This window comes from Nicotiana tomentosiformis, chromosome 8 (assembly GCF_000390325.3).
Source record: "Nicotiana tomentosiformis chromosome 8, ASM39032v3, whole genome shotgun sequence".
NCBI lineage: Eukaryota > Viridiplantae > Streptophyta > Magnoliopsida > Solanales > Solanaceae > Nicotiana > Nicotiana tomentosiformis.
In genome coordinates, this window is record NC_090819.1 from 45,070,426 (window position 1) to 45,098,369 (window position 27,944).

At 34.9% G+C, this 27,944-nt stretch overlaps 3 protein-coding genes across 7 annotated transcripts; all 3 read left to right on the top strand.

Moving 5' to 3' along the window:
- The first annotated feature begins 1,546 nt into the window (after window positions 1-1,546).
- On the top strand, window positions 1,547-27,667 carry LOC104099595 (replication protein A 70 kDa DNA-binding subunit B-like). 3 transcript variants are annotated; one of them, XM_070182281.1, is made up of 8 exons: window positions 1,547-1,907; window positions 1,980-2,076; window positions 2,159-2,283; window positions 26,018-26,102; window positions 26,186-26,321; window positions 26,406-26,563; window positions 26,641-26,761; window positions 26,826-27,667. In XM_070182281.1, the coding sequence occupies exons 1-8, from the start codon at window positions 1,835-1,837 to the stop codon at window positions 27,060-27,062; spliced, it is 1,032 nt and encodes a 343-aa protein (XP_070038382.1). In that variant the 5' UTR covers window positions 1,547-1,834; the 3' UTR covers window positions 27,063-27,667. The 3 variants fall into 3 exon arrangements, with proteins under 3 accessions (XP_070038382.1, XP_070038383.1, XP_070038381.1); XM_070182282.1 differs by lacking the exons at window positions 1,547-1,907; window positions 1,980-2,076; window positions 2,159-2,283 and adding exons at window positions 25,178-25,552; window positions 25,625-25,721; window positions 25,804-25,928 and having other exon boundaries at window positions 26,030-26,102; XM_070182280.1 differs by lacking the exons at window positions 1,547-1,907; window positions 1,980-2,076; window positions 2,159-2,283 and adding exons at window positions 25,183-25,552; window positions 25,625-25,721; window positions 25,804-25,928.
- On the top strand, window positions 2,999-4,088 carry LOC138896643 (uncharacterized). The gene is made up of 4 exons (XM_070181905.1): window positions 2,999-3,116; window positions 3,181-3,375; window positions 3,474-3,524; window positions 3,649-4,088. The coding sequence occupies exons 1-4, from the start codon at window positions 3,018-3,020 to the stop codon at window positions 3,712-3,714; spliced, it is 411 nt and encodes a 136-aa protein (XP_070038006.1). The 5' UTR covers window positions 2,999-3,017; the 3' UTR covers window positions 3,715-4,088.
- Window positions 20,137-23,635, top strand: LOC138896856 (myosin-binding protein 2-like). 3 transcript variants are annotated; one of them, XM_070182278.1, is made up of 5 exons: window positions 20,142-20,427; window positions 20,553-21,406; window positions 21,495-21,641; window positions 21,794-22,973; window positions 23,064-23,635. In XM_070182278.1, exons 2-4 carry the CDS (start codon window positions 20,707-20,709, stop codon window positions 22,960-22,962), a joined length of 2,016 nt encoding a protein of 671 aa, XP_070038379.1. In that variant the 5' UTR covers window positions 20,142-20,427; window positions 20,553-20,706; the 3' UTR covers window positions 22,963-22,973; window positions 23,064-23,635. The 3 variants fall into 3 exon arrangements, with proteins under 3 accessions (XP_070038378.1, XP_070038377.1, XP_070038379.1); XM_070182277.1 differs by having other exon boundaries at window positions 20,137-21,406; window positions 21,498-21,641; XM_070182276.1 differs by having other exon boundaries at window positions 20,140-21,406.
- Window positions 27,668-27,944: the final 277 nt, after the last annotated feature.

The following is a 27,944-nucleotide window of genomic DNA, read 5'->3' on the forward strand; positions in this document are numbered from 1 at the left end:
TATTAAGTATCTTTTTCCAGTTTTGGGGGTGAGTAAACTGTAATTCCTTGTTTTGTTGTAGAGTTCATTCCACACAAAGGATGTACAAAATACTGCAATATGTATTGTGACTAAATAGTAGGAAAAAGAGAGAAGGAAACCGAAGATTGCTTTCAAAGATGGATTTTGCTTTACGCATAAACGACACTTTGGTAGGGATCTGACAATAACTAGGTGTTATAACTAAGTCAAGTTCTAATCTATCTATATAGAATAACAAATCTATCTATATAGAATAACAAAGGCAAAACCATGTTAGGCTGACAAGTGGAATACCCACAATTCTAACACATGTAAAAAATTAGGACAAATCTCCAAGATAGTTAGAATTTCAAATTCAAACTACAAATCAACAAAATAAAGTTAAATTTAAAAAATATAAAAAACTTCCAATCGACCCACGATTTTGTTTCCAGTCCTCCCACGATTTTGTTTTTGCAGTTATTCTTATTGATATACTTGCCTATTAAAAATAGAATTTCCTTCCCCTTATTTGGGCTGGCTGTTATTAAAAAAAAAGAATCCTCCCACTTTCTTAGTTGGCCCTATTTTACTCAACAACTACTCTCTCAAATTTTCAATTAGTTTTTTTATACATAAAAGTTTTAAAAAAAAAGGACGAATAATTTTTCAGAGAATAATTCCAGTTATTTCAACAAAACAGTCGGCATCAAACGTGAAGTTATTTCATCAAACATCAAACAGTCGGATTCTATCCCACAACTGATCGTGCTCCCAAACGTGGGCTTCCAACCAAAAATCCCTATTTTATCTACACATACATAACTGTATGATTTATGCGCTTTATATTTTCAAAACCTTTTCAACTTCGTATTTTATCTACTCAGTATACAAGTCTGATTACAATTGCTTTGCAAATATGGCCACATAAATTCATGATATCAAACAATTTCAGGCAACTCGATGCAATGGAATCTCAAAGTTAGAGTCGTTCGAATGTGGGTAATGCCGGATCGCTTTAAGCCGGAAATACCGTATTCAATTGAATTGGTTTTACAGGATTCTAAGCTAACATATTCAACTTTCTCATAGTTTTAAACTTCGTAAAGTACTCGCATTCTATATGAAAATTCATTCTTCCGCATTACTCAAATGTCTAAGAAGTTGCTCTAATAATTTCGACTTCCATATAAACAGATCTTTAAGTGATATGGAACCGACTGTGCCATTCTGATTTTTGATTTCAAATCTTTAGGATAACTTTAAACAGTGATTATCCTAATATATACATATAAACAATCAGTTAAGTTGCATCTTTGTACATAATAACAGAGGTATTGTTCAAAATAACAGAGGTATTGTTCAAAATATAAAAATCTAGCAAATATTAGATATTGGTTGCCTTGCTTAGACTATCATCGGATGAACATACAGAAACTACGCTTATATATGAAATATGTATAGTACAAGTATTCCTCTTTCTGTCTATTAATGCTGGCTTCATAATTGATATAGAACAAACTGTAGCATTCTGGTTTTTGACATCAAATCTTGAGGACAACTTTAGGCAGTGATGAAAGTATATACGAGCTTATAATTGTTGGCTTCATAATTGTGCACTAATAAGGAATCTGATTTTGTAGGGTGATCGTATACATGCTTCAATCGGAAAGTATGTTGTTAAGTTTTTTAGGAACAAGATACATGAACTTCGCTTATATCATATGAACTAGTCGGACCAAATAATTTGAAGTTGAGGACTACGACACACAACCTGAGGCTGACATTTACTCAAAAGACATTTGTTGAGGATACACCTGACCCTTCATTTCATATGAACATCTTTAACTTGCGCTCTTTTGACCAACTAACGAATCAACATGATGTCGATGAGACAGAATTACTTGGTAATTCTTCTTTTCATTTTTAATGAACTAATGGTATTTGTAAAACTATGTGACTAACTTTTATATTTATAGATGTTGTTGGTCAGGTTGTGACCTATGAAGATGTTAAGACCTACAAGCAAGGAGACGACCAAAGTGTCTTTATTAATGTTGTGCTCGAAGATGATCAGTAAGTAATTCAAAAATAGAAACAATACTTTATAATAAATTACCTATATATGTGTTTATTAATCTTACCATGAAACGTATAGGAGGAACAAGATTTTGGCAACCTTATGGAGCGAACTTGTGGATCAAATTCAACATCACTTGAATGAATCTACCGATGAGCCTTTGATTGTTGTTTTCCAGCATATGAAAGCTCAAAAATTTCGAGGTTTACCAGAAATTACATGTATTTTTGAATTTTAGTTTATAAAAATTTTTAAATTTCAAATTTATATTTATAGTTCATTTGATACACGGGTAATTACTCAGTGCGTAGCTGTTGGTATCAGACAAAGATATGGATAAATTCTACGTTGCCGCAATCTATTGACTTTAAATCCAGGTTTTTCAAGTGTATAATCCTTTTCTATATGTACACAAAATATAACAATAGTATTTATAAATTACAATTTTTTACTTATACAGATTACTTGCAGCACGTCAATCAAACTTTGAGCGAATCACTCAAATAAGTTCTCAGCAAAGTTACTCTGTTAGAGATGAGTTAGACAAAGGAATTGTACTGTTTAAAACTATAAGGGATTTAGTTCAGTGCACGCAAGTGAGTTTAATTTACTTTGTCAATTATATTTACCTTATGTTTTCTGTTTTGCATTTACAATAATTTTTTATTTTTGTTAAATAGGAATGTAGCTATTGGATTGCGGCAAAATTGATTAATTTGGAACTTGACCGGGGATGGTCATACTTAGCATGCAACAAGTGTAATAGAAAGGTTGATAAAGTTGAAAATAAATACTTTTGTAAGAAATTCAATGAAGAAGAATTTTCAGTTACTCACAGGTAATTACTATTTATGTATATTTAAAATCTTCTATCTATAAAAAATATGCATAAGGTTAATCAAAATTGAGTTGCAGGTATAGGTTTCAAGTTCGTGTTATGGATGGAACCGCTTTTATCTCATTGTTGCTTTGGAATCGCGAAGCTATGCAGCTTATAGGGAAGTCCGCAAAAGAACTTAAGGAAAGATTACTTGAGGTATAATACTAAACTTAATTTAGTTATCAATTATAATATTTCTAACCTATGAAATTTGGTGTAGACTTCAATTGCGGATGCTGACTGTTCTTATCCAAGTGAACTTGACGATATTCTTTATAAAAAATTCATGTTCAAGGTTATTGTTAAGCAAGAAAATATTGAGTCACAGGTCGAAGTCTACAAAGTTCTTAAGCTTAGTGATGATGATGACCTTCTAAAGGAATACAATCACAGTTTATTTGAAGACACTATCACTGTAAACATTTTTTACTCACAAACCTCCTCATACAAAATTTAGGTATAAATAATTTTGCACTCATAGGATGAATGTTCTTTTTTCTTTCTGTTTAACAGGATCCACAGTTTTTTGATGGACAAAGCTCAAGTAGAGATAAGCTTTTCGGGGTAAATTTTATGAAATTTAAACTTTTACAGCATTATTTATTTAGTTAACAATTATGAGTCAAAATTATGCAACTAGCAACAGTATTGCTCTCCAACTGCTATTAAATTTTTTTATTTTTGAAAGGATCTTATGGCCGAAACTCAGCTGAAGTCTGTTTTGCAAACTCCCATCGAGAAAAACGTATCATAAAGTGGATCGTCCGTGTTAGAAGATGGTGATGCTTGCAATGCAAAAATATCTCCTTTGAAGACGTATGACAAGAAGACTAGATCCGCTAATAAGGCATCAACAGTAGGACCAGATGGCGACTTCAATTCTCAACTCTCTAGCAACAAGGTTCGCAGAGTCGTTAAGAAAGAAAAGAATCTCTGATTGCTTTTACTGAAATGCTTTTAGCTATGCAATTATATATTTTGTACTTATGTCGAATGAATGTGCTGCTGTTGATATGTGATCTGGTGAAATGACTCTACCTATGCAACTTCATATTATCTTTATTAATCATGAATTTAATTATTACTTATGTCGAATGAATGTGCTGCTGTTGCCTTAGAGATTTGCTATCTGCTTCATTATTGGTTGTGCTTTCATTTTTGTCTCATTCTTTGCTGTCAGAAAATTTTTTATCTGCCTTATATGTAATCTCTGCAGAGCACTTTGTGCACTTCAAGTAGAATCAGAACATTTCTATTAAGCATTTAGTAGATAATCATACCAAAGCAGGTAAAAGATCATTTCTTTTACTATCGGCAAAGCATAATGGGGAGCAACTATTATTAGGAACTTGCAACCAACACGCAGATATTGATTTCTCAATATTTTTTTCAAGAACTAAGTGCAATTAAGTGTGTAGAATATGTCATATCCAGAGCATATGTGCTGCTCAAAGGAGCAGTTAGCTGCAATTGCTAAAATTATTCATTAACAAAAGGAATAAAGTATCAAGATAATTTCCATAACTTAGATCAAATTATTTCTGCTTTATACGTTTTTCCTGTTAGTCGTGATAATTTTTTTTTCGTCCAGTTAATAATCTTAATTGAAGAGCAGAATGAGATAGAGTTAGCCAGCAAAATCATGCGTTACACACCAAAATACAATTATAGTTGAGTTTGAAGAGACAAAGAGCAAGAGGAAAAGAAGATGCACTGAAGATCCTAGAGACCTCGGGATCTAGTGAAGATTAGAACAATTCATAATATGGGTAGCACTGAAGAATAGTACGAACATGTCGATGGCAGCTTTTTAGAGAATGTGTGCATGATGGACCCAAAAATTGTTAGTCGGATATGACCTTTGAAGATCTTGAAGATCTGGGGGCTAAGTATGGAACCCTTTGTGTGAGAGATAATATTTCCCTTAGAAAGGCTTTTGTCCAAGGTAAAGCATGAATGGTGAGCGCCCAGAACATAAGGTCGATTAAAGAAAGGGGAAGTTAACGTAAGAGAATGTTATGTTGCAAGTATATAAACAAAGGTAAGAACTGAAATTGATGGCAGGGGAATGACACAAACATACAAAGAAAACCTGAATAGATACTAAAAATAACTAAGAATCGTAAGATAAAGCATGGTAATGTGACCAAATCATAGTCAAGTAAAACCTAAGGTAAGTATAAGTAAATGATGAGAAAAGAAGAGGAAGGTATTATGAGACCAAGTATATTATGAATTTTGAATTAACAAAGGTCAACAGAATATACTGACCAGAGAAATTAATTCCCTCAATTAGGGAGTACTACTATTAGAAAGTTCTCTAAGTTAAATGGAATAAGAGTGGGAGACTCAATAGATGGTTATAATCAAGGATACTGAGAAATTACAAAGTAACTGATTAATTAATAAGAGAATAATTTGCAAAAAGGGCGATCCTTAAAGGCTACTAGGGAGAAGGGGTTAATACTAACGTCTTGATGGGAAGACAAGTTGCCTACTGAGACTGAGTATGTCAGTTATGAACCTGCGGCGTTCTACTTGTGTAAATGATTCAGTAGCCCTACTTAAAAGTATTGCTTTAAGGCAAATTGTAAGTTGTTAATAAATAGGATTGCGAAGGGTGTTGAATAAAAAATATGACATTTCAGGAAGGAAATTACTAAGCACAAAAGTGGGCTTCCTCCTATAGAAGAGATAGTGTGATACATAATCGATATAGAACTCACATAATGGGTTAGCAAGTGGAAGAGAAGGTTAACACGCAGAGTTTTAAGATGAATAAGATGGTGTTATCCAGATTTTGCAGATGTGTTATGAACATAGAATGATATGTAAGTATTCACGCTAAGAATAGAAAGGTGAAAACCTCCCGTTTAGAGGAGTTAAGCAACGGTAAGACCCGCCAGACAGATGGGGCTCAACAGGGAAATCATGAAGGAAAATCAAAGATAGAAGCATTTATAAGCCCCAAAAAGGGATTACCCAGAACTAACGAATGAAAGGGTAAGTTGAGTTACATCGAGAGATGATGTATGTAAAGCCTAGAAGTAGGCTACTTAAGAGGTCGGACGAGCCGTCAACCGACACATCATTTTATATTATGGAATGGTCTTAGAGCCTGAAGTTTTAACTTCATAAGTATGTGATCACAACTCGCAAGGGATATTTCAGGTGAAAAGTAACGATAAAAAAGTGCTAGTATATAGCCAATCAAGCTAAAGGGCTATGAAGCTCAGAGTGAAGGCAAATAACACTTAGAGTTGGTATTGTTAGAATGAAAGCGGAAGTGGGAGTGAGAAGGATGATGATGGGTACTTAAAAGGTACCTAAGATCCTATAGAGATATATGACGATGAGATTGCTAAAAGTATAATACTAAAAGATGTTAGCTAAGAGATAAAAAAGGAGAATTTACTCTGAATATAGTGGTCCAAGTATGGGTAGGTATCCAATGAGGAAATACGTCAACAACTTATTGCTAGCTATGCTAGTTAAATAAAGAATCAAGATTGGGACCAAGAGTGGAACTTAAGGCCAGGTATATAAGAAACTCCTGAATGATAGAGGTTGAGATAAATCAATGCATTGTAATCCACACGTTAAGAAGGAATAAGGAAATGAGGTCGCTTAAGCTAAAGAGCGGTTGGGAGAACCAAGAAGAACTACAGAACCATGACTTAGGGTCGGTAGCGGTGAACACGCATTAGCGGTATAATATGATATCTTTAGTAACCATAAGGACCTCTAGTATATCTTTAAGCGGCAATAGCCAAAATTTAGATAAGTTTCTCCAATGCATGGTAAAGGCATCCTCCAAGGCGAGCCACAATGATATAGATACCTATGAGTCTTCTTAAGAGAGTAACAATTCTTGGGATTAAAAAGTGAGTAAAGGTGAGCCCAGATGGTATAGTAGAATATGGTCCTCCTCAAGAAGGAAATGGTTTAGAATCTAGATTACAACGAATAGAGTTGCGCACTAAAACTCAGTGGTAGCACCCTAACAATCGAAGTAAAAGAATAACAATAGGGATTGACATAGGGATTCTGTCCTATTACAGTCTAAAAAGGAAATTCAACCGAACAAGGTGATGACCTCCAGGGCAGCATAAGATAAGAGGTATGGACAACTTAATATGAAGATCCGGAGTTAATATTATCGAAGGAGAAATTTTTATGGCAAAGAAAGATAATATTTGAGTTCTTAGGGAAATGGAATTTTCCGATACCAGGTCTATTGTGTGTCCAGATATAGATGATATATGGGAAAAGTAGAGAGTGGAGATGAATTATTCTCCCCCTCCCCCCACATTCTATTCATCCTGATTTGACAAGGGTGTACCACGGTACCAGAGATATGTATTATTGTGCTAGTGTGACAGGAACATTGTCAAATTTTGGCACAGTGACCGAATGGTCAGCTGGTACAGATAGAGTATCAAGGCCCAGAGGGCTGATATAGTGGATAGAGTTCTCGACGTGGAAATGAAAGAGTAGTTCAAGGATAAAGTACAGTATGGGTTTACCCCGTTCTTATTAGAAATATTACTCTAGAGAGTTGATGGTCGACAAATTTACACGAGTAACTCATTTCTTACCAAGATGGAGCTATTCACACAGTCAAGAATTACATAAGTGATAAATTGAGAAGACAATACGCTTTAGGACATTCTAATGTCTATTACCTCAAATAGAGGAGTTTGGTCACAATGAACTTCTAAAGATTCCTTCCAGAAAGGTTTGGGTACGCCGCTTACTCTTAGCATAACTTTCCATCCGTAGAAAGACGGTCAGGCCGAGTGCACTATTCTAACACTCGAGGACATGTTGCCAGCCTGTGTTCTAGACTTCAAAGGAATTTGGGAAGATCATTTGTCGCTCTTTGAGTTTGCTTATAACAACAACTACTATTCCAGTATCCAGATTGCACCATATGAAGCCCTATATGAGTGGAAGTGCAGGTCTCCTATCGGTTGGTTCCATGTTGGCGAGACAAAATTATTAGGCCCTGATTTGGTGCAACAGGCTGTAGAGAAGGTGAAAGTGATTTAGGATCGATTGTTTACCGCTCAAAGTCAGCAAAAGTCTTACTTAGATAACCAATATCGACACTTAGAGTTATGGGAGACTATGTGTTCTTGAAAGTGTCACCTATGAAAGGCGTGATGAGGTTCAACAAGAGAGGCAAGCTTAGCCCCAGGTTTGTCAGACCATATCAGATTAACCAGAAATCGGTCAAGTAGCTTATAAGCTTGAGTTGCCCCCGGAATTAGAAACAGTTCATTTTGTGCTTCATGTATCCATGCTTCGTAAGTGCTTGGGTGACCCCTCCCGCATTACCCCCATTAAGGATGTCCAGGTCACAGAAGACCTATCCTATAAGGAAATTCAGGTAGCTATCCCAGATCGCCAAGTTTGTAAGTTGCGAACCAAAGAGGTGGCTTCAGTTAAGGTACTTTGAAGGAACAAAAATGTAAAGAAAATGATATGGGAAGTTGGGGAGGATATGAAATCTAGATATCCTCATTTGTTTCAGACTGTAGGTGATAATACTAAGACAAATATGGCAGCCACAACTCAGAGTACAACGGATGATAGTTGAGGTGAGTCATGGCTAACCCTTTGTGATGACCCGATAGGTCATTTTGAGTACTAGTCCTAATTTCTATGTTTTGAGACTCCCATAGCTTTATTTAATATTTATTGATTTGCGTGCATGTTTCGAGCCGCCTTTCAGAAAGCTTTTATGTGAAAATTTTAAGAAAATATGATTTTAACATAAATTGAGGCTAGAGTTGACCACGGTCAACACTTTGGGTAAACAACCTCGGATCAATATTTTGACAATTTTGGTAGGTTCGTATGATATTTTAGACTTGTACGCACATTTGGTTGGGGTCCGGGGTGACCTGAATGCATTTCGGCGCATTATGTGTGAAATTGTAAAAATTGAGTTTAAAGTTGAAAAATCTTGAGTTTTGATGATCGATTATTGTTATAGTGTGCATGTTTGGTTTGGAGCTCGAGGGGCTCGGATGCGTTTCGGGTGAGTATTATATGAATTTGGTTGGTTTTAGGATTGCTGGTGCAAACTGATGGTGCTTCAAGTCTGTAGATCTCGCATTTGCAAGCTCGCTTTTGTGGTCAAATGAAATCATTTGCAATACGGGGCTGGTGGGTTAGTGCGTCGCTTTTGCGAATATCTAATCGCATTTGCGAACACTAGGTGTTCGCATATGAAACCTTTGAGTCGCTTTTGTGACTTGGAACTGGGGGTTGGCAGCTTCGCAAATACGAAACCTAGCTCGCATTTGCGATGAGGGGACTCCTCGCATTTGCGAGACTTTTGTCACATTTGCGACGTTTGGTGGTCTAATGCACTGATCGCATTTGCGATCAGTGTATTACATTTGCGGACAAGCGTTTGCAAATGTGACATCTGTAGTTGGGTAAAAGAGGAGAAAATGAGATTTTGCTTATTTTATACCATTTCTCAACCTTTAACACTCTAGAGGCGATTTTTAAAAAAAACTTTTCTTCCCAAATTCATTAGTAAGAAACTCTAATTCATTTTCTATCAATTCCCCATTACTTTTCATGAGTTTTTAATATCAAATCTATGAATTTTATGGTAGAAATTTGGGATTGTGGGTAGAATTTATGTATTTTTTTAAAATTGAGATTTATACCTCAAATTGAGGTCGGAATTCGAAACAAATCACATAACCGGGCTCGAGGGTGAATGGGTAATCGAATTTTAGTCTGAGTCTCAAATTTTGACCAAGCAAACCCGGGGTTGACTTTTGTTGACATTTTAAAAAATATTCAAAGTTGAACCTTTTTAATTCGCGGGTAGTTTCTAAAGCTTATTTTGAATTGTTTGATCGATAATTGACTAGATTCGGTTGGTTTGGAGGCTTGTTCGAAAGGCAAGACGGTGGTTGATTGATTTATTTGGTTGCGGAGTAAGGTAAGTGTCGTGTTTAACTTTTACTTGAGGAAATTAGGACTTATTGGTCTATTTGCTATGTGAATTATGTGTAGGGACGGCGTGTATGCAAGGTGACGAGTATATATGTGTCATCATGGGTTAAAGCATGCGGGTGGAAATTGATTTATTGAATTGTTGCTTCTTTTACCATGCCTTCTATGATTTAGTTAGATTGTTATTCTTTGATTGTTCGCTTTCATGTTTATCGATTAATTTGAAGTTGTTGGGATGTCGGAAGTTGAATTTGCTTATCATAACACCAGGGTTGGAGTTGAAATTTGCTTCCCACCTTGCATTGATAATTTGGATTATTGTTATTGCTTGGTGAATAAGAGTGAAAAGCACCAAGGGTGTTGTCATGTCTTATTTTACATATTGTTATCATTGATTGAGTGATTGTGAGGATTAAAGCACAAAGCGTGATGTCATGCACTTGATTGCCTTTAATATTATTTATCATATCATGTGAGGAAGAGAGTAAAAGCACGAAGGGTAATGCCGTGCCATTTTATTTATCATGTCATACGGGGAGGATGAGAGTAAAAGCACGAATGGTGATGTCGTACCATTGTATTTATCATATTACATGGTGAGGATGAGAGTAAAATGAGAGTAAAAGCACGAAGGGTGATGCCATGCCATTTGATGATTTCATTGATTTACTTGATTTTTGGATTTGTGAAGTTACTTGGCTGCATCGTTGTTTATTTCGGAAGACTGTTCTGATCCTACTCTCTTTTTACATGTTCTCTCCCTATTATTATTTTAAATGCTTTACTTGTTATTTCTGTTGCTTTATGCATATATCTACACATGATTTTAGTAAGTGTCTTGTCATAGCTTCGTCACTACCTCGTCGAGGTTAGGCTCAGTACTTACAAAGTATATTGGATCGGTTGTACTCATACTACACTTTTGCACTTCTTGGGCAGATTCTGGTGTTAGTCCTAGCGGTGTCTAGTGGAGTTTCTGCTCGGATCTATATCTGGAGACTTGAGGTAGACCTGCACGATGATCGTAGTCCCTGAAGTCCCCTTCCTTATCTAGCTTTACTGTTTATTTTGTTTCGAACAATTGTATATTATTCATACATTGGTTATAGCACTTTTAATATGCTCATGTACTTGTGACACCAGATTCTAGGATTTGTCTAGTCAGCGTTTGGAGTTATTATATCTATTTTGAACTTTTACAGCTTTAATTATTATTATATTGCTTTCAAATTGGTCTATAAATGATTAGTTGTGTATTAATGTTGGCTTGACTAGCAAGTGGACGTTAGGCTCCATCATAGTATGATGACCCGATAGGTCATTTTGAGTTTCACCCTTCATTTCTATGTTTCGAGGCCTCGACTAGCTCAGTTTAGTATTTCTTGATTTGCATGCGCAGTCCGTGCCTTGTTCCAGAAAGTTTTTATGTGGAAAATCTAAGAAAATGTAAAATTATGCCTTAAAACTCATTTGAGTTGACTACGGTCAATATTTTATGTAAACAGACCCGAATCTGTGTTTTGATGGTCCCGGTGGGGTCGTATCGTGATTTGGGACTTGGGCGTATGCCCAGAATCGAATTGGGACCCGAATCTGCATTTTCTTGAGTTTCTTTGAAAACTTTATACATTTTGATGTTAGATTCGTAGTTCTAAGTGTTATTTTGATGTTTTGATCATGCAAGCAAGTTTGTATGATGTTATTACACTTGTGTGCATGTTTGGTTTGGAGCCCGAGGGGCTCGGGTGAGTTTCGGATAGGCTACAGAGTGGTTTTTGGACTTAGGCAATTTCTGGTTCTGAGTTTTCTGATGTCTGGTGCATCCTTCTTCGCGATCGCAAAGAGTTACCTGGGCTAGGGTGGAATTTTCTCTATGCGAACGCGAGGTAGGGGCTGCGAACGCGAAGCAATGATGGGATCAGACTTCGCGAACACGACCAACACTATGCGAATGCGATGAGTAAGGGGTCTAGGAGGGGAGCAGCTAGGTGTTCTATACGAACATGATCAGAGGGTCGCGAACGCTATGGCCAGGGGGAAGAGCCATCACGAACGCGAAGGCCACTTGGACCGCTGCACTTTGCGATCACGTCAAGACCTTCGCGAACGCGAAGAAGGCCTGACGCCCATTGACTTAAATGTCCCAAAGACGGGATTTTCTTCACTTTTCACCATCTTCACATTAGAGCTCGGCCTAGAGGCGATTTTGAAGAAGAATTTCATCCCCACATCATAGGTTAGTATATTTTAACTCGTTTCCTTCCATTTTCATCAACACCTATTGATTTCTAACCTTAATCTATGCTCTTTCATGATAGAAAATTAGGGATTTGGGTAGAATTGGTTTTTTTTTTGTTTGTAAAATTGAGATTTAGACCTCAAATTGAGGTCGAATTTTGAAACTAATTGCTTAATCGGGCTCAGGGCTGAATGGGTAATTGAGTTTTGGTCTGAATCTCGGGTTTGACCAAGCGAGCCTGGGGTTGACTTTTATTGATTTTTTTGGGAAAAGTGTAAAGATCTTAGCTTTATCTATTGTAATTAATTTCCCTAGTATTGTTTGTTGATATTAAGTTTATTTTGGTTAGATTCTATTAGTTTGGAGGCGAATTTTAGAGGAAAGGCCCCGATTGAGCTTTGATTTGGTTGTGGAGCGAGGTAAGTGTTGGGTCTAACCTTGATTTGAGGGAATTAGGAACCTTTGAACTATATGTTATGTGAATTACCTGTGTAACGACGTATATGCGAGGTGACGAGTGTATATACGTTGTCAAAATAATTATTTTCATGCTTTCTCTCATTTCATGAATTACCTTATTCCATGTCTTAATCGTTACATGCTTTAATTGCTTTCTATGACGTAACTTGTTACTTTCATTAATTATTCTTGTATTGAAATGTTCGTTCCTTCCATGACTTTATGATTAATTGCTACTTGCCTTAATTTTCTTATTTGTACACTTTAACTATCATATATTTGGCTTGTCTTGTGCTTTTGTATTAATTGTAGCATTTCTTAATTTGGTACGGGGTTCCTTTATTGCTTTGCTTTCATATTCTTTAATCGTAGAGATTCTTGTGAATTGAGCTGTTAGATTGATTACATTTATTGAATTTGTTTATGGATCGAGTTGCACGCCGCAATAGTTGTGATATGGTGGAATAAGGGAGGATTTTGATATTGATATGGTAGGATCAGGTTGCGCGCCGCAACGGTTGTATACGTAATACTTGATATTGATAAATTGTGATATGGTGAAATAAGGGAGGAGTATGATATTGATTACGATGATATGGTGGGATCGGGTTGCGTGTCGCAATGGATTTTATATGTGATTTTGATATTGATATGGTGAAATAAGGGAGGATTGTGTGTGTACGGTAGGATCGGGTTGCGCGCCGCAACGGATTGTGTGTATTGTATTCATTGTTGTTATTTTGTTGATTTCCAGTGTTGTTACATGAATTTTGAGATCGATTATTCCGGGTTCTCAGATTACAATAATTGAGTTCTTTTTCATAAGTTAACTGCCTTACCTTTCCTGTTTTCCTTTCTTGCGTACATGTTATTGTAAGTGACTTGCCTTAGCCTTGTCACTACTCCATCGAGGTTAGGCTCGGCACTTACAAAGTACATGTGGTCGATTGTACTCATACTACACTCTGCACTTCTTGTGCAGATTTTGGCGTCGGTCCTAGCAGCGATCAGTAGATTGCTCGGATCCGGTGCTTGACGGAGACTTGAGGTACTACTGCACAATGTTCGCAACCCTGAAGTCCCCTTCTACATTACTCTAGATGTTTATTTCGATTCAGATAGTCATGCTTTCATTCAGACTATTATTTGTAGTACTCTAGACGCTCGTGTATTCGTGACACAAGTTCTGGGATTTGTATTTGGATATCGCTGGTTATGAGATTTACCTACTTTATTTCAGTCTATTTAGCTTATTGATTTTCATTTGACTTAAATTATTAAAAATAGTTAATAACTACATCTAACGTTGTCTTGCCTATCAAGTAAAATATTAGGCGCCATAACGGTCCCGAGAGTGGAAATTCTGAGTCGTGATACACGGCCCCGCGGTTGGGATTTCGGGTCGTGATACCCTTTTTGATTTTTGCATAAATAGACAGTCGTGTGAAGCCAATTGGATGTTATTATGCTATTTTGTAGCCCTGTGTGGCATTGGTTGTGTGTTTGGGCTGCTTATCAGGTTTCAGATAGCCCTATTTACAAAGAAAACTCTGCAAAACTTTTAGAAATCTTGAGAGTTAGAATATAAATATAAATATTCATAAGGAGAAAGGATGTTATACCCCGTACTTTCATATTGGAATGCGTCTTAAGTGAATCAATATAATTCATAGAGTTTAAGAACCTTTACAAAGATAATGATTTATTAACACAAGTGTTACGGAAGTATCGTGAGAGTTGGAGGCTAAACGGATCAAAGATATTATAACCCGTACTTTTGGGGCAAAACTAGGAGTACATAATATGCTAAGGAGTTCGTATTTTAAGGTGTTTGAATTTTTTAATGTTCATATGTAAATTTTGAAGTCAAGCAAATTGTAAAACAAAAGTTGACAAAAGTTGTCGCAAGATACGTTCATAATCTTATTGAAATTTGTGTCCAATGTCACTGAGTTTTACTCTCAATATACTTGGAGTTATGGGGTGACCCACCCACCAAATTGAAGATCTACGAGTATGGTTTCTAACACATTAAACCGTTCATCGATAAAATATCATAGTAGAGAGATATTCGTATTTTCGTGAGACTTCACAAGCAGCTCCCTATCGGACCCACTTTGGACGGTGGAAATATTCAGATATATATCAAACGCCTACAATCCATTTTCTTTCGTAATTTTCACTATTTCTGATCCAAAACACTCCCAAAAACCTCTCTAAGAGTTGTCAATTAATTTAAGGCCAAAATCAAAGGCTACCAAGTGAATCCAACCCCAAGAATCTCGTGGTGCAAGCTAAGAGTAGCTCTAGTGCGTCGTGTTGATATTGGAGGTTATTCTAAGTGAGAGTAAGCTCATGTTTCGATCTGAACTTGGTGATTGAGGTAAGCTATTGCTTCCTCCATATTTTCTTGTTCTTGTAAAAGACATGGCTAAGTTATAAGATTGAAAACCCGTGAGGTAAAGCCCGAAAATCGTAGTTATGTTTGGTTATCGAGTATGTGACTATTTTGAAGATGTTTTAAGGTATGTTGTGGCTGAAAAATTGGTGTAGTATCTGGTGTAGGTTGTTATTGCTTCTATGGGAATATTTTTGAAGAAAGAAAATAGCTTAAAATTATAATTTGTTAATCGTAAAACTGAGCTTGCCACTCGTTGTGATTGTTGAATTGTTTAAAGAGCTTGTTGAGATTGTTATTGTTGTTGTGCCGCTCGTTTGAAGCCATACTATGATATTGAATTGCTGGATATTGGTAGTTAATGAATAAGGAAAATAAGGAGATAAATAGAGTTAAAAGGGTTATCTTATTGTTGAGTTACTGTTGTTAAAGACTATGGAAGTTCTACGCACACAAAAATGTTCGATGAAATATCTAAATAAAAATACTGATAGTTTATTGAGTTTCTATTGATCCAAATCATTCGTATGATGTAGATTGTCGTTCATTAAGCATTCGAGGACTTATGAGCTGTCGACATTAAGTATGTAAGCCTACTTTCTTTCTTGGCATGACTTGATGTAAATATTCCCTTTGAAATAATCTTCAGATTGTAAGATTGAATAATCCTAAGTCTTCCCTGATAAAAGATTGATCATGTTCTTGTGTATTTCCTTCTGATGGCATTCTACCAGATTCATGATATCACTTGTGGTCGGTCTTGCATTACACACACACACACACTATATATATATACTCTACCGAGTCGTGCTATATTCGATCGGGTACGACACCTATTGTGCAACCACTAATCAGTTGGGTATACCGAGTCCTCTTCGAGGCCGGGTACGTTATGATATGACATGAGACATTACGAGTCCTATTAAGGCCAGGTACGTTATGATATGACATGATTTGTCCCAAAAAGTTGATTGATACTATAATATATGACCCCGTTGAGTAGCTTGATTTTTACAGACATGCATATATATCCTTTATTGTGATAATGTATGCCCTCATAGGCTTGTTATGAGTTTCAGGTTGACTTCTGTACTCTTCCTTCGTATTGCATCTTCTATTTATGTGCTTTACCTGCCTTACATATTCAATACATCTTTCGTACTGACGACCCCTTGCTGGGGCATTGCGTTTCATGTCCGCAGATACAAATAGCGATTCAGACGATACTTCACAATAGGTGACTCAACTCAGTTGAAGGTCGTCACGCTCCTTTTTTCGGAGCTGTCTAGTGAGCTGGTAGGTATGATGGTTGTATATACATACGTAGTTGAGTATGGCGGGGCCCTGTCCCGACCTTGTGATATTTATATATTCCTTAGAAGCTTGTAGACAGAAGTTATGTGTATTGATGGTCATGGCGGCCTTGTAGGCCCGGATGTCTCGTGTATATAAGCTTGTATATTATTTTTGGTCGTCCTTTGTCGATTTTTCTTTCATGTTTTAATCATATTATCTCATGGAGGCCTTTTCAGCCCATTTACGCATGATAGCATTGTTATGGATGCACATTATGTTGGTGCTCGATGCGGTAGGCCCGAGTGCCCGTCGTGTCCCTTTGGTTTGGGGTGTGACAATGTAGATGCTGCTTTTAATCGTGAAATTTTCATGCAGGTTTGGGAGGTGTAATAAGAGATTATAATGGTGATTGGATTGTGAGATTCTCCTAACTTTTTTTCTTGCGGGTTCACCACTCCAAGCAGGACTATTGGCATTAAAACATGGCCTTCAAGCATCAAACAATTTGCATCTCCTGCCATTGGAAATAGAAACAGATTCAAGAGAAGCAATCAAGCTTCTAAGTGATTATAATAGTATACGAACATGTCTCACCAATGAATGGAGAATGTTAATGCTCCAGGCGAGACACCCGGTGGTCAGGCATAACTTTTGAGGAGGGCAATGAGTAGCACATCTACTAGCTAAGGAAACTTTAAAAAATTCCAAGATAAACAAGCCTATGTTTTTTGCATGTCCATCTACTTTTGTTGAATCAAATATTATAAAAGAATGTGAAGGACTACATCTTTTAGTTAAGCATTTATCATATGCTAGCTTGTTTAGGGAACTTAAATATCCTAAGTGACACTACTATATTGGAAAATATTTCACCTTAGTATTAATATATAAGATATATCTTGTCTTCTCAAAAAAAATTTAATCCTCAAATAAACTATGGTTTCAATTTGCAAATTGATTTTAATATGGTTGGTCAAAATTGGTGAATAAAATTTGAAAAGAAAAAAAAAACAATGCAACTTTATGCTTGAAAATAAACTCATATATAACTACTTAGGAAAAAAAGAGAAAAACATACAATGAGCACATACTTATTGATATTTGGCCAAACCAAAAAGCAAAAGGGCGTGTGATAGACAGACACATATGATGAAATCCAGCATCTGCATCCTTATACGGTCCCACAACTTTGCTTTTGTATGGTGGCCCACCAATTCTATTTTCCTTCTTTGTGGGGTCCCTTCCATTTGATGCCCAAGATGAAAAACAGAGTGGAACTGCTTACAGAGAATTAGCAAAGCAAAAGGTGTTTTTGGATCCAAAGCCACCTTCCTCTTTAAAAAATAAAAATAGAAAAAAAATTAACAAAAGGAGAAAAGAAAAGTAGATCAATTTCCACTTTTATGTTTTTATACATTTAAAAGAAGACCATTTTTTAAAGAAAAAATGTAATGAAGCCCTCTAATTACGGTAGCGTATGACGTATGTCAATACTATAATACTTGGTACTCTATTAAGATGTATCTACCATCTTAAAGTAGAGATAGTATGGCGAGTGTTCTTAACAGGAAATTTATGTAGTTTAGTTTAACATGTTATAATAAATTCCTTACCTAATACTCTATTTGTATTACTTCCTACTAATTAGCTTTCAATCGACATCTACTAAGTTGGCGATTCAAACTTTTATTATAACTAATTTTAGAATACGCGCGTCGCACGTGTACTTTAGCTTCAATAAATAAATTATTTTTAAATTGTATTTGAATTAAAATTGAAAGTGTAATTAAATAAATTAGAATTAAAACTTTTGGTCAGTTAGAGCACGAAAGAGGTTGCATCATGTCTTATAACTTCTAAAAGATGATAAAACTTGTAACTCAAGAAAAAGTAAGAACACTACTTGTGGCAATTTTTAATCTAAAGATAGACTAATGTTGGATCAATATGCTATCAAAAATAACTAAATTATAAAGACTTAAAATTAAATACTTCTCATACCCTACAGTTTTTGAAAGTAACAAAGATCAACAAAAATTAAGAAAAAATATATAATTAGGAAAAACTTTTACTCATATAAATAATTTTCTTTTTAAACTTCAATTATGATCTATTCATGACTTATTCTTTATTACAGTTGAACAGTGTATTTAAATCCGGCTAAACGGATCTTTGGACCCCGAAGTTTATCGTAAATTATTATTTTTACTATAGCAATATTCTAAAGTGAGCCAATGCCAATCACCGCAAAAACTAAGCTAAGTTCAAATTCTTCTATTTCTACTCAAACTTAATGCTTCATTTATTATGAAATGTTAAGAAAATTTAATTGGTGATTTTTTTCACTCTAATATATTCTAAAATAACTGAAAAATTCGAAATTTATCCTAATTTTACGTCTTTCGATGAAGGCTTAAAGTGTTTAAATTTGGTTAGGATAACTCACAGTTCAAGATTTTCTATTCCGATACAAACTCAGTACTACACTACTTGTTATTACTATGAGTTTATTCATATTTTTCGACTGAAGTATGTGAAAAAATAGCGTCCCCATTTTAAAAAAATAATTTTTAAAAATTAATTAAAATGATCAAAATTTCATAATAATAAAAGTGATAATTTTGTAGTTAAATTCGAAGTCTTTAACAATTTTTAATAAGTGTTTAGTTCATTTGAATTTTACAAAAATTGAAATATTCAACTTAATTAAACTTTTTAAAATTTGTCAGAAGGATGAATTTATCAACTTAGTTTAGTTTGCTTTGAAAGGTGAATATGACGTTTAGCTAATGAAGTTTTCTTGTTAAATAGCTGAAACATGAGGGGGAAATAGGACCCCCAAACCTAAAAGGAAGGACAAGTACTCCTAAGAGTTACTACTGAATATTAAATTTTAAAAATTACATAAATATTATAAAATATATCCTAATAGCATACAACTAAGAGCAATAAAAGAATACATAAAATAAATTTAATAATCATCAATAAACTCTTATCGAGAGAAGAATGAAATTATGAAACCGATCTCCAACAATAGAGTAACTTTAGCATACGACAAATTAAAATATAATAATCATCAAAAAATTCTTTTAAAAATTATAAATTAATAAAACTGATATTCAGGCTTAACTTCAAAAAATTGAAGTCATAACAGACCTAGCGAGACAAAGCTTATTAAGTATGTTTAAATTTGATAGCTTTATAAACATCTATTAACGTGTGTGACAAAGAGTTTTAGTTGCATTGTAATTTCAAATTAAACATTAGAAATTTTTACACAGTACAAATAAGGAAAAATTCAATAACAAAAAATTTAGCTGATATTAAAATACTAAATATTAGGAATATAATTAAATTACAATCTTGTCCAATATAAAATTAATATTTAAGGGGTAAAAAAAGCAAACGATATAAGAGACTTCATGCTTTTAATATAATATAGATATAAATACCTAAAAAATATTTTAAAAAATTCAGTTTAAAAGTTCAACTCTTCGATTTGTAATTAAAATAGAAATCTATTTTATTTCTTCGAGTAATAGTAAGAAGGATAATTACCCAATTTGGATATAAACTCATTAGATCAGTTAGATGAAGCATAATGCGAAGAAGGATTCAACAAATCTGTTAGCCGTTCAATGTTTAATGGTGTGACAACTAAACTTGGTCAAAATTCACAAGGCTCGCATTACTTACTTCTTTCTTTTATTAAGAAATTCATTTGCCTTTTTTTTTCTTTCTTTTCCTCTCTTCCATCACATCATTATAATTCTTTTCTAAAGCATCAAGTCTCCTTTGGCTTTCCCTTTCTCATTATTCAAACCGCCCTTTTTTTGTCTAAAATAAAAACTCCGCTTCATCTACTTTCACCATTTTCCTACCTTTCTTCCTCCTCCACACCCCACCAACCCTCTCTACATAATTCCTCACCACTCATTCTTGTACAATCTCTGTATTTTTCTTTGTGTGTGTAGTAGAAAGAAAGAGAGCAACAGAAAATGGGAGCTAACAAGTTTGCAAGCATGTTACACAGAAACACCAACAAGATGACTCTTGTTCTCATTTATGCAGTCTTGGAATGGACTTTGATAGTACTACTTCTTCTCAACTCTCTTTTTTCCTATCTGATAATCAAGTTTGCAGAGTATTTTGGTCTAAAACCACCATGTTTATGGTGTTCTCGAGTTGATCATTTGTTTGGTCATGGAAAAAACAGGAACATACATAGAGATCTTCTTTGTGAGGTTCATGCCACTGAGGTTTCCAAATTGGGATTCTGCTCAAAGCATCAAAGGCTAGCTGAATCACAAGATACGTGCGAGGATTGTGGTTTTCATGGTGTTTCTGATAATTTCGCCTTTTTTCTTAAAATGATAGAAAATGGAAAGGAAATGACACTGGAAAATGGTGGTGAGGTGGCTTTGAATTGTTCTTGCTGTGGTGTGAGCTTGGAGACCAAGTTTTCAACTCCTTATATGTTGATCAAACCTGATTTGGAATATACACACAAAGGGAATTTAATCATTGAGGCTAATGATCTTTTCGAAAAAGGTGATAACTTGGATCAAAACAGATCGGATGAAGATAAAATCGAGAAAAATGGTGACAATCAGCTACTTTCTTCTGATGTTAAAAAGTTGGAAGGTGAAAAAGTACATTTAGTTCTTGAAGGAGTGACTGAATACATTGAGGAGAAATACAAAAAAAAGATGTTGAAAGATGAAGGTTGTGAGATTGAGGATGCAGCTCCCCCTCAGCATCTGGAATTCTTCATTGATTGCAGTGGTCATATGTTGGTCCCCGTCAAATTAATCCATCAAGATGTCAAGGAAGAGGTTAAAGCAGTTGTGGAGGAAGAGGCTGAAATTTGTTTGGGAGGGAGTGAGAGGGAGCCTGAATTTGCAGTTGTTGAATCTATGGATAATGATTTGATTTTCTATGCCAAAGAATGCCAGGAGGTTTATGAACAATTTGCCAACGCTGAAGAAGCATCTACATATCACCAAGTTCAAATTCTTGCAGCTAAGGAAAGGGAAGAAGAGAAAGAGGAAAATTCAGACGTTTCACCAGGTATTTATCAGTTCATCTTCTATGACTTACTAGTGTTTTATGTATGTAGGACTGTTTTTGTCTTATTGTGTATATGCTGTGGTTTCAGAAGAAATGCCAAACAATGAAACTGACGGAGAAGTGTCAATTGGGACTGAAATTCCTGATTTGGATCAAGCAGATGAAGCACTTACTTCATATATACATGAAGAACCTTCCAGAAATTCTGCTCATTTCCATCAAGTACAAGTTCATAGTAATTTTGTTACCTCTTTGCAGCAAGGAATCTGTTATTTCTTTCTTTCTTTCTTTCATTCATGATAATTTCTTTGTACCAAGTAAAATGAGGATTAAACCCTGTCCCATAAGGTTAAGTTACTAAAACTCTTTTGTGTGTCATATTATTAGGTCATAAAGAAGATGAAGTAGAATTGAGAACATTATCAGTTGATTTGAGTGGACATATGATGAACAACCAGTCCTCAATCTGTTCCAGCTTAAATGAAGATAAAGTTCACGATACACCAGATAGCTTCCATCAGTTACACCCGAAGAAAGATTCAGATTCTCTGGATGGAAGTGAGTTAGAGAGTGGAGATACAATTTCAACAGTCGAACATCTGAAATCAGCATTAAAAGCTGAGAGGAAGGCTTTACATTCTCTGTACACGGAATTGGAAGAAGAGAGAAGTGCTTCTGCTGTGGCTGCAAGTCAGACAATGGCTATGATCAATAGGCTTCAAGAAGAGAAAGCAGCAATGCAGATGGAAGCTTTGCAATACCAAAGAATGATGGAAGAACAATCGGAGTACGATCAAGAAGCCTTGCAGCTAATGAATGAGCTTATGGTGAAGAGAGAGAGGGAAAAGCAAGAGTTAGAGAAAGAATTGGAAGCATATAGGAAAAGATTATTGGAATATGAGGCAACGAGGATGTTGAAGAGAAGCAAGGACAGTAGCACATTCTCCTCTGAGGATAGTGATGGACTCTCTATTGGTTTGAATCAAGAAGAAGCAAAGGAAGATGATAGCGGCATGAATCATAGCACTCCTGTTGGTGCAGTTATAAATTTGGAGGAAGAGAGAATGGCGATTCTTGAGCAGCTAAAGGTTTTGGAGGAAAGGCTTGTCAGCTTGGACTTGGATGATGAAGATGCAAAACATTTTGAGGATGTTAGGCTGATGGAAGATTCATATCAAGATAATATAGAGGAAGATTCTCATGCCAATGGTTTCTTGAAGGAAATGAATGGGAAACATCATCATGCCAAGGGAAAGAGACTTCTTCCTCTATTTGACAAAATGAGTGATGAAAATGGAGATGGTACACTAAATGCCAATGGGGTTCATAACTTTGATTTAGAGAACAAGAAGCTAGCTGTGGAACAAGATTTGGATCATCTCCATCAAAGGCTACAAGCCCTTGAGGCAGATAGGGAGTTCCTAAACAACTGTGTAAGCTCGCTGAAGAAAGGCGATAAAGGCATGGATCTTCTTCAGGAAATCCTACTACATCTTCGTCATCTAAGGAACGTTGAGCTTCGTGCAACAAGCTTCAGTGATGCTGCCATACTATAGTCAGCTTCTTGGTAATTATTTTATCTCTTTGATTCAATAATATCATATATTTCTTGAAAATATGCCAAATTGTCTAACTTAATTCTTCTTGTCAATTTCAGAGAATGATCTCGGAGTATATTGGCAGCTATTTTACAAAAAAAAAAACTCAATGAGAAAATTGATCAATCTAGGAATAGCTGATAAGAAGTCATGGTGAAAACAATTCAGCAAAGGGAAATCCCTTAATTGAGAGGGAAGCTCCTGGAAATGGTCTATGCATTTTGGTCCTAATGTCATTTTTCAAAAGTTAATCCAACAATTTTTTGTGGGGTTGGGTCAAAATCTCCACCTCTTTTGGGCAAAAGGGGGATGATGAATGTATGTGCTTGTAGACTAGGTATCGGGTGAAGCTACCCTGTCTTTTGCATGTTGTCAAAGGGAAAATAATGCCTGGCTTGCAAAGCTGGAGCGGTCCAACAAAGACTCTAGTGCCAGGTACTCAAAAAGACTTTTTATTTTTATAGATGTGGACAACAAATTCCTCTTCTCCAATTCTTTATCCTTTATCTTTTGCATCATTCCATCATACTGTATGAGGTTTGTTTACTATTTTGGAAGGCAGAGTTGTCTAGTTGTATACAAAATGTATCCACTTGTAAGTATATATGAAGTGATTGTTTTGGTTGTTTCACTTTCATTATTAAGTATCTTTTTCCAGTTTTGGGGGTGAGTAAACTGTAATTCCTTGTTTTGTTGTAGAGTTCATTCCACACAAAGGATGTACAAAATACTGCAATATGTATTGTGACTAAATAGTAGGAAAAAGAGAGAAGGAAACCGAAGATTGCTTTCAAAGATGGATTTTGCTTTACGCATAAACGACACTTTGGTAGGGATCTGACAATAACTAGGTGTTATAACTAAGTCAAGTTCTAATCTATCTATATAGAATAACAAATCTATCTATATAGAATAACAAAGGCAAAACCATGTTAGGCTGACAAGTGGAATACCCACAATTCTAACACATGTAAAAAATTAGGACAAATCTCCAAGATAGTTAGAATTTCAAATTCAAACTACAAATCAACAAAATAAAGTTAAATTTAAAAAATATAAAAAACTTCCAATCGACCCACGATTTTGTTTCCAGTCCTCCCACGATTTTGTTTTTGCAGTTATTCTTATTGATATACTTGCCTATTAAAAATAGAATTTCCTTCCCCTTATTTGGGCTGGCTGTTATTAAAAAAAAAAAAGAATCCTCCCACTTTCTTAGTTGGCCCTATTTTACTCAACAACTACCCTCTCAAATTTTCAATTAGTTTTTTTATACATAAAAGTTTTAAAAAAAAAGGACGAATAATTTTTCAGAGAATAATTCCAGTTATTTCAACAAAACAGTCGGCATCAAACGTGAAGTTATTTCATCAAACATCAAACAGTCGGATTCTATCCCACAACTGATCGTGCTCCCAAACGTGGGCTTCCAACCAAAAATCCCTATTTTATCTACACATACATAACTGTATGATTTATGCGCTTTATATTTTCAAAACCTTTTCAACTTCGTATTTTATCTACTCAGTATACAAGTCTGATTACAATTGCTTTGCAAATATGGCCACATAAATTCATGATATCAAACAATTTCAGGCAACTCGATGCAATGGAATCTCAAAGTTAGAGTCGTTCGAATGTGGGTAATGCCGGATCGCTTTAAGCCGGAAATACCGTATTCAATTGAATTGGTTTTACAGGATTCTAAGCTAACATATTCAACTTTCTCATAGTTTTAAACTTCTTAAAGTACTCGCAGTCTATATGAAAATTCATTCTTCCGCATTACTCAAATGTCTAAGAAGTTGCTCCAATAATTTCGACTTCCATATAAACAGATCTTTAAGTGATATGGAACCGACTGTGCCATTCTGATTTTTGATTTCAAATCTTTAGGATAATTTTAGACAGTGATTATCCTAATATATACATATAAACAACCAGTTAAGTTACATCTTTGTACATAATAACAGAGGTATTGTTCAAAATAACAGAGGTATTGTTCAAAATATAAAAATCTGGCAAATATTAGATATTGGTTGCCTTGCTTAGACTATCATCGGATGAACATACAGAAACTACGCTTATATATGAAATATGTATAGTACAAGTATTCCTCTTTCTGTCTATTAATGCTGGCTTCATAATTGATATAGAACAAACTGTAGCATTCTGGTTTTTGACATCAAATCTTGAGGACAACTTTAGGCAGTGATGAAAGTATATACGAGCTTATAATTGTTGGCTTCATAATTGTGCACTAATAAGGAATCTGATTTTGTAGGGTGATCGTATACATGCTTCAATCGGAAAGTATGTTGTTAAGTTTTTTAGGAACAAGATACATGAACTTCGCTTATATCGTATGAACTAGTCGGACCAAATAATTTGAAGTTGAGGACTACGGCACACAACCTGAGGCTGACATTTACTCAAAAGACATTTGTTGAGGAAACAATTGACCCTTCATTTCATATGAACATCTTTAACTTGCGCTCTTTTGACCAACTAACAAATCAACATGATGTCGATGAGACAGAATTACTTGGTAATTCTTCTTTTCATTTTTAATGAACTAATGGTATTTGTAAAACTATGTGACTAACTTTTATATTTATAGATGTTGTTGGTCAGGTTGTGACCTATGAAGATGTTAAGACCTACAAGCAAGGAAACGACCAAAGTGTCTTTATTAATGTTGTGCTCGAAGATGATCAGTAAGTAATTCAAAAATAGAAACAATACTTTATAATAAATTACCTATATATGTGTTTATTAATCTTACCATGAAACGTATAGAAGGAACAAGATTTTGGCAACCTTATGGAGCGAACTTGTGGATCAAATTCAACATTACTTGAATGAATCTACCGATGAGCCTTTGATTGTTGTTTTCCAGCATATGAAAGCTCAAAAATTTCGAGGTTTACCAGAAATTACATGTATTTTTGAATTTTAGTTTATAAAAATTTTTAAATTTCAAATTTATATTTATAGTTCATTTGATACACAGGTAATTACTCAGTGCGTAGCTGTTGGTATCAGACAAAGATATGGATAAATTCTACGTTGCCGCAATCTATTGACTTTAAATCCAGGTTTTTCAAGTGTATAATCCTTTTCTATATGTACACAAAATATAACAATAGTATTTATAAATTACAATTTTTTACTTATACAGATTACTTGCAGCACGTCAATCAAACTTTGAGCGAATCACTCAAATAAGTTCTCAGCAAAGTTACTCTGTTAGAGATGAGTTAGACAAAGGAATTGTACTGTTTAAAACTATAAGGGATTTAGTTCAGTGCACGCAAGTGAGTTTAATTTACTTTGTCAATTATATTTACCTTATGTTTTCTGTTTTGCATTTACAATAATTTTTTATTTTTGTTAAATAGGAATGTAGCTATTGGATTGCGGCAAAATTGATTAATTTGGAACTTGACCGGGGATGGTCATACTTAGCATGCAACAAGTGTAATAGAAAGGTTGATAAAGTTGAAAATAAATACTTTTGTAAGAAATTCAATGAAGAAGAATTTTCAGTTACTCACAGGTAATTACTATTTATGTATATTTAAAATCTTCTATCTATAAAAAATATGCATAAGGTTAATCAAAATTGAGTTGCAGGTATAGGCTTCAAGTTCGTGTTATGGATGGAACCGCTTTTATCTCATTGTTGCTTTGGAATCGCGAAGCTATGCAGCTTATAGGGAAGTCCGCAAAAGAACTTAAGGAAAGATTACTTGAGGTATAATACTAAACTTAATTTAGTTATCAATTATAATATTTCTAACCTATGAAATTTGGTGTAGACTTCAATTGCGGATGCTGACTGTTCTTATCCAAGTGAACTTGACGATATTCTTTATAAAAAATTCATGTTCAAGGTTATTGTTAAGCAAGAAAATATTGAGTCACAGGTCGAAGTCTACAAAGTTCTTAAGCTTAGTGATGATGATGACCTTCTAAAGGAATACAATCACAGTTTATTTGAAGACACTATCACTGTAAACATTTTTTACTCACAAACCTCCTCATACAAAATTTAGGTATAAATAATTTTGCACTCATAGGATGAATGTTCTTTTTTCTTTCTGTTTAACAGGATCCACAGTTTTTTGATGGACAAAGCTCAAGTAGAGATAAGCTTTTCGGGGTAAATTTTATGAAATTTAAACTTTTACAGCATTATTTATTTAGTTAACAATTATGAGTCAAAATTATGCAACTAGCAACAGTATTGCTCTCCAACTGCTATTAAATTTTTTGATTTTTGAAAGGATCTTATGGCCGAAACTTAGCTGAAGTCTGTTTTGCAAACTCCCTTCGAGAAAAACGTATCATAAAGTGGATCGTCCGTGTTAGAAGATGGTGATGCTTGCAATGCAAAAATATCTCCTTTGAAGACGTATGACAAGAAGACTAGATCCGCTAATAAGGCATCAACAGTAGGACCAGATGACGACTTCAATTCTCAACTCTCTAGCAACAAGGTTCGCAGAGTCGTTAAGAAAGAAAAGAATCTCTGATTGCTTTTACTGAAATGCCTTTAGCTATGCAATTATATATTTTGTACTTATGTCGAATGAATGTGCTGCTGTTGATATGTGATCTGGTGAAATGACTCTACCTATGCAACTTCATATTATCTTTATTAATCATGAATTTAATTATTACTTATGTCGAATGAATGTGTTGCTGTTGTCTCAGAGATTTGCTATCTGCTTCATTATTGGTTGTGCTTTCATTTTTGTCTCATTCTTTGTTGTCAGAAAATTTTCTATCTGCCTTATATGTAATCTCTGCAGAGCACTTTGTGCACTTCAAGTAGAATCAGAACATTTCTATTAAGCATTTAGTAGATAATCATACCAAAGCAGGTAAAAGATCATTTCTTTTACTATCGGCAAAGCATAATGGGGAGCAACTAT

What these genes read in the sequence shown, in the direction of transcription:
- LOC104099595 (XM_070182281.1), top strand. Translation starts at nt 1,835, where the DNA reads ATGAACATCTTTAACTTGCGCTCTTTTGACCAACTAACGAATCAACAT. An exon ending in GAAAGCTCAAAAATTTCGAG is followed by an intron (nt 2,284 to 26,017) that starts GTTTACCAGAAA and finishes TTTGATACACAG; the next exon opens with GTAATTACTCAGTGCGTAGC. An exon ending in ATTTAGTTCAGTGCACGCAA is followed by an intron (nt 26,322 to 26,405) that starts GTGAGTTTAATT and finishes TTTGTTAAATAG; the next exon opens with GAATGTAGCTATTGGATTGC.
- LOC138896643 (XM_070181905.1), top strand. Translation starts at nt 3,018, where the DNA reads ATGGATGGAACCGCTTTTATCTCATTGTTGCTTTGGAATCGCGAAGCT. An exon ending in TATTTGAAGACACTATCACT is followed by an intron (nt 3,376 to 3,473) that starts GTAAACATTTTT and finishes TCTGTTTAACAG; the next exon opens with GATCCACAGTTTTTTGATGG. An exon ending in GTAGAGATAAGCTTTTCGGG is followed by an intron (nt 3,525 to 3,648) that starts GTAAATTTTATG and finishes TATTTTTGAAAG; the next exon opens with GATCTTATGGCCGAAACTCA.
- LOC138896856 (XM_070182276.1), top strand. Translation starts at nt 20,335, where the DNA reads ATGGGAGCTAACAAGTTTGCAAGCATGTTACACAGAAACACCAACAAG. An exon ending in AAATTCAGACGTTTCACCAG is followed by an intron (nt 21,407 to 21,494) that starts GTATTTATCAGT and finishes CTGTGGTTTCAG; the next exon opens with AAGAAATGCCAAACAATGAA. An exon ending in CCATCAAGTACAAGTTCATA is followed by an intron (nt 21,642 to 21,793) that starts GTAATTTTGTTA and finishes TCATATTATTAG; the next exon opens with GTCATAAAGAAGATGAAGTA.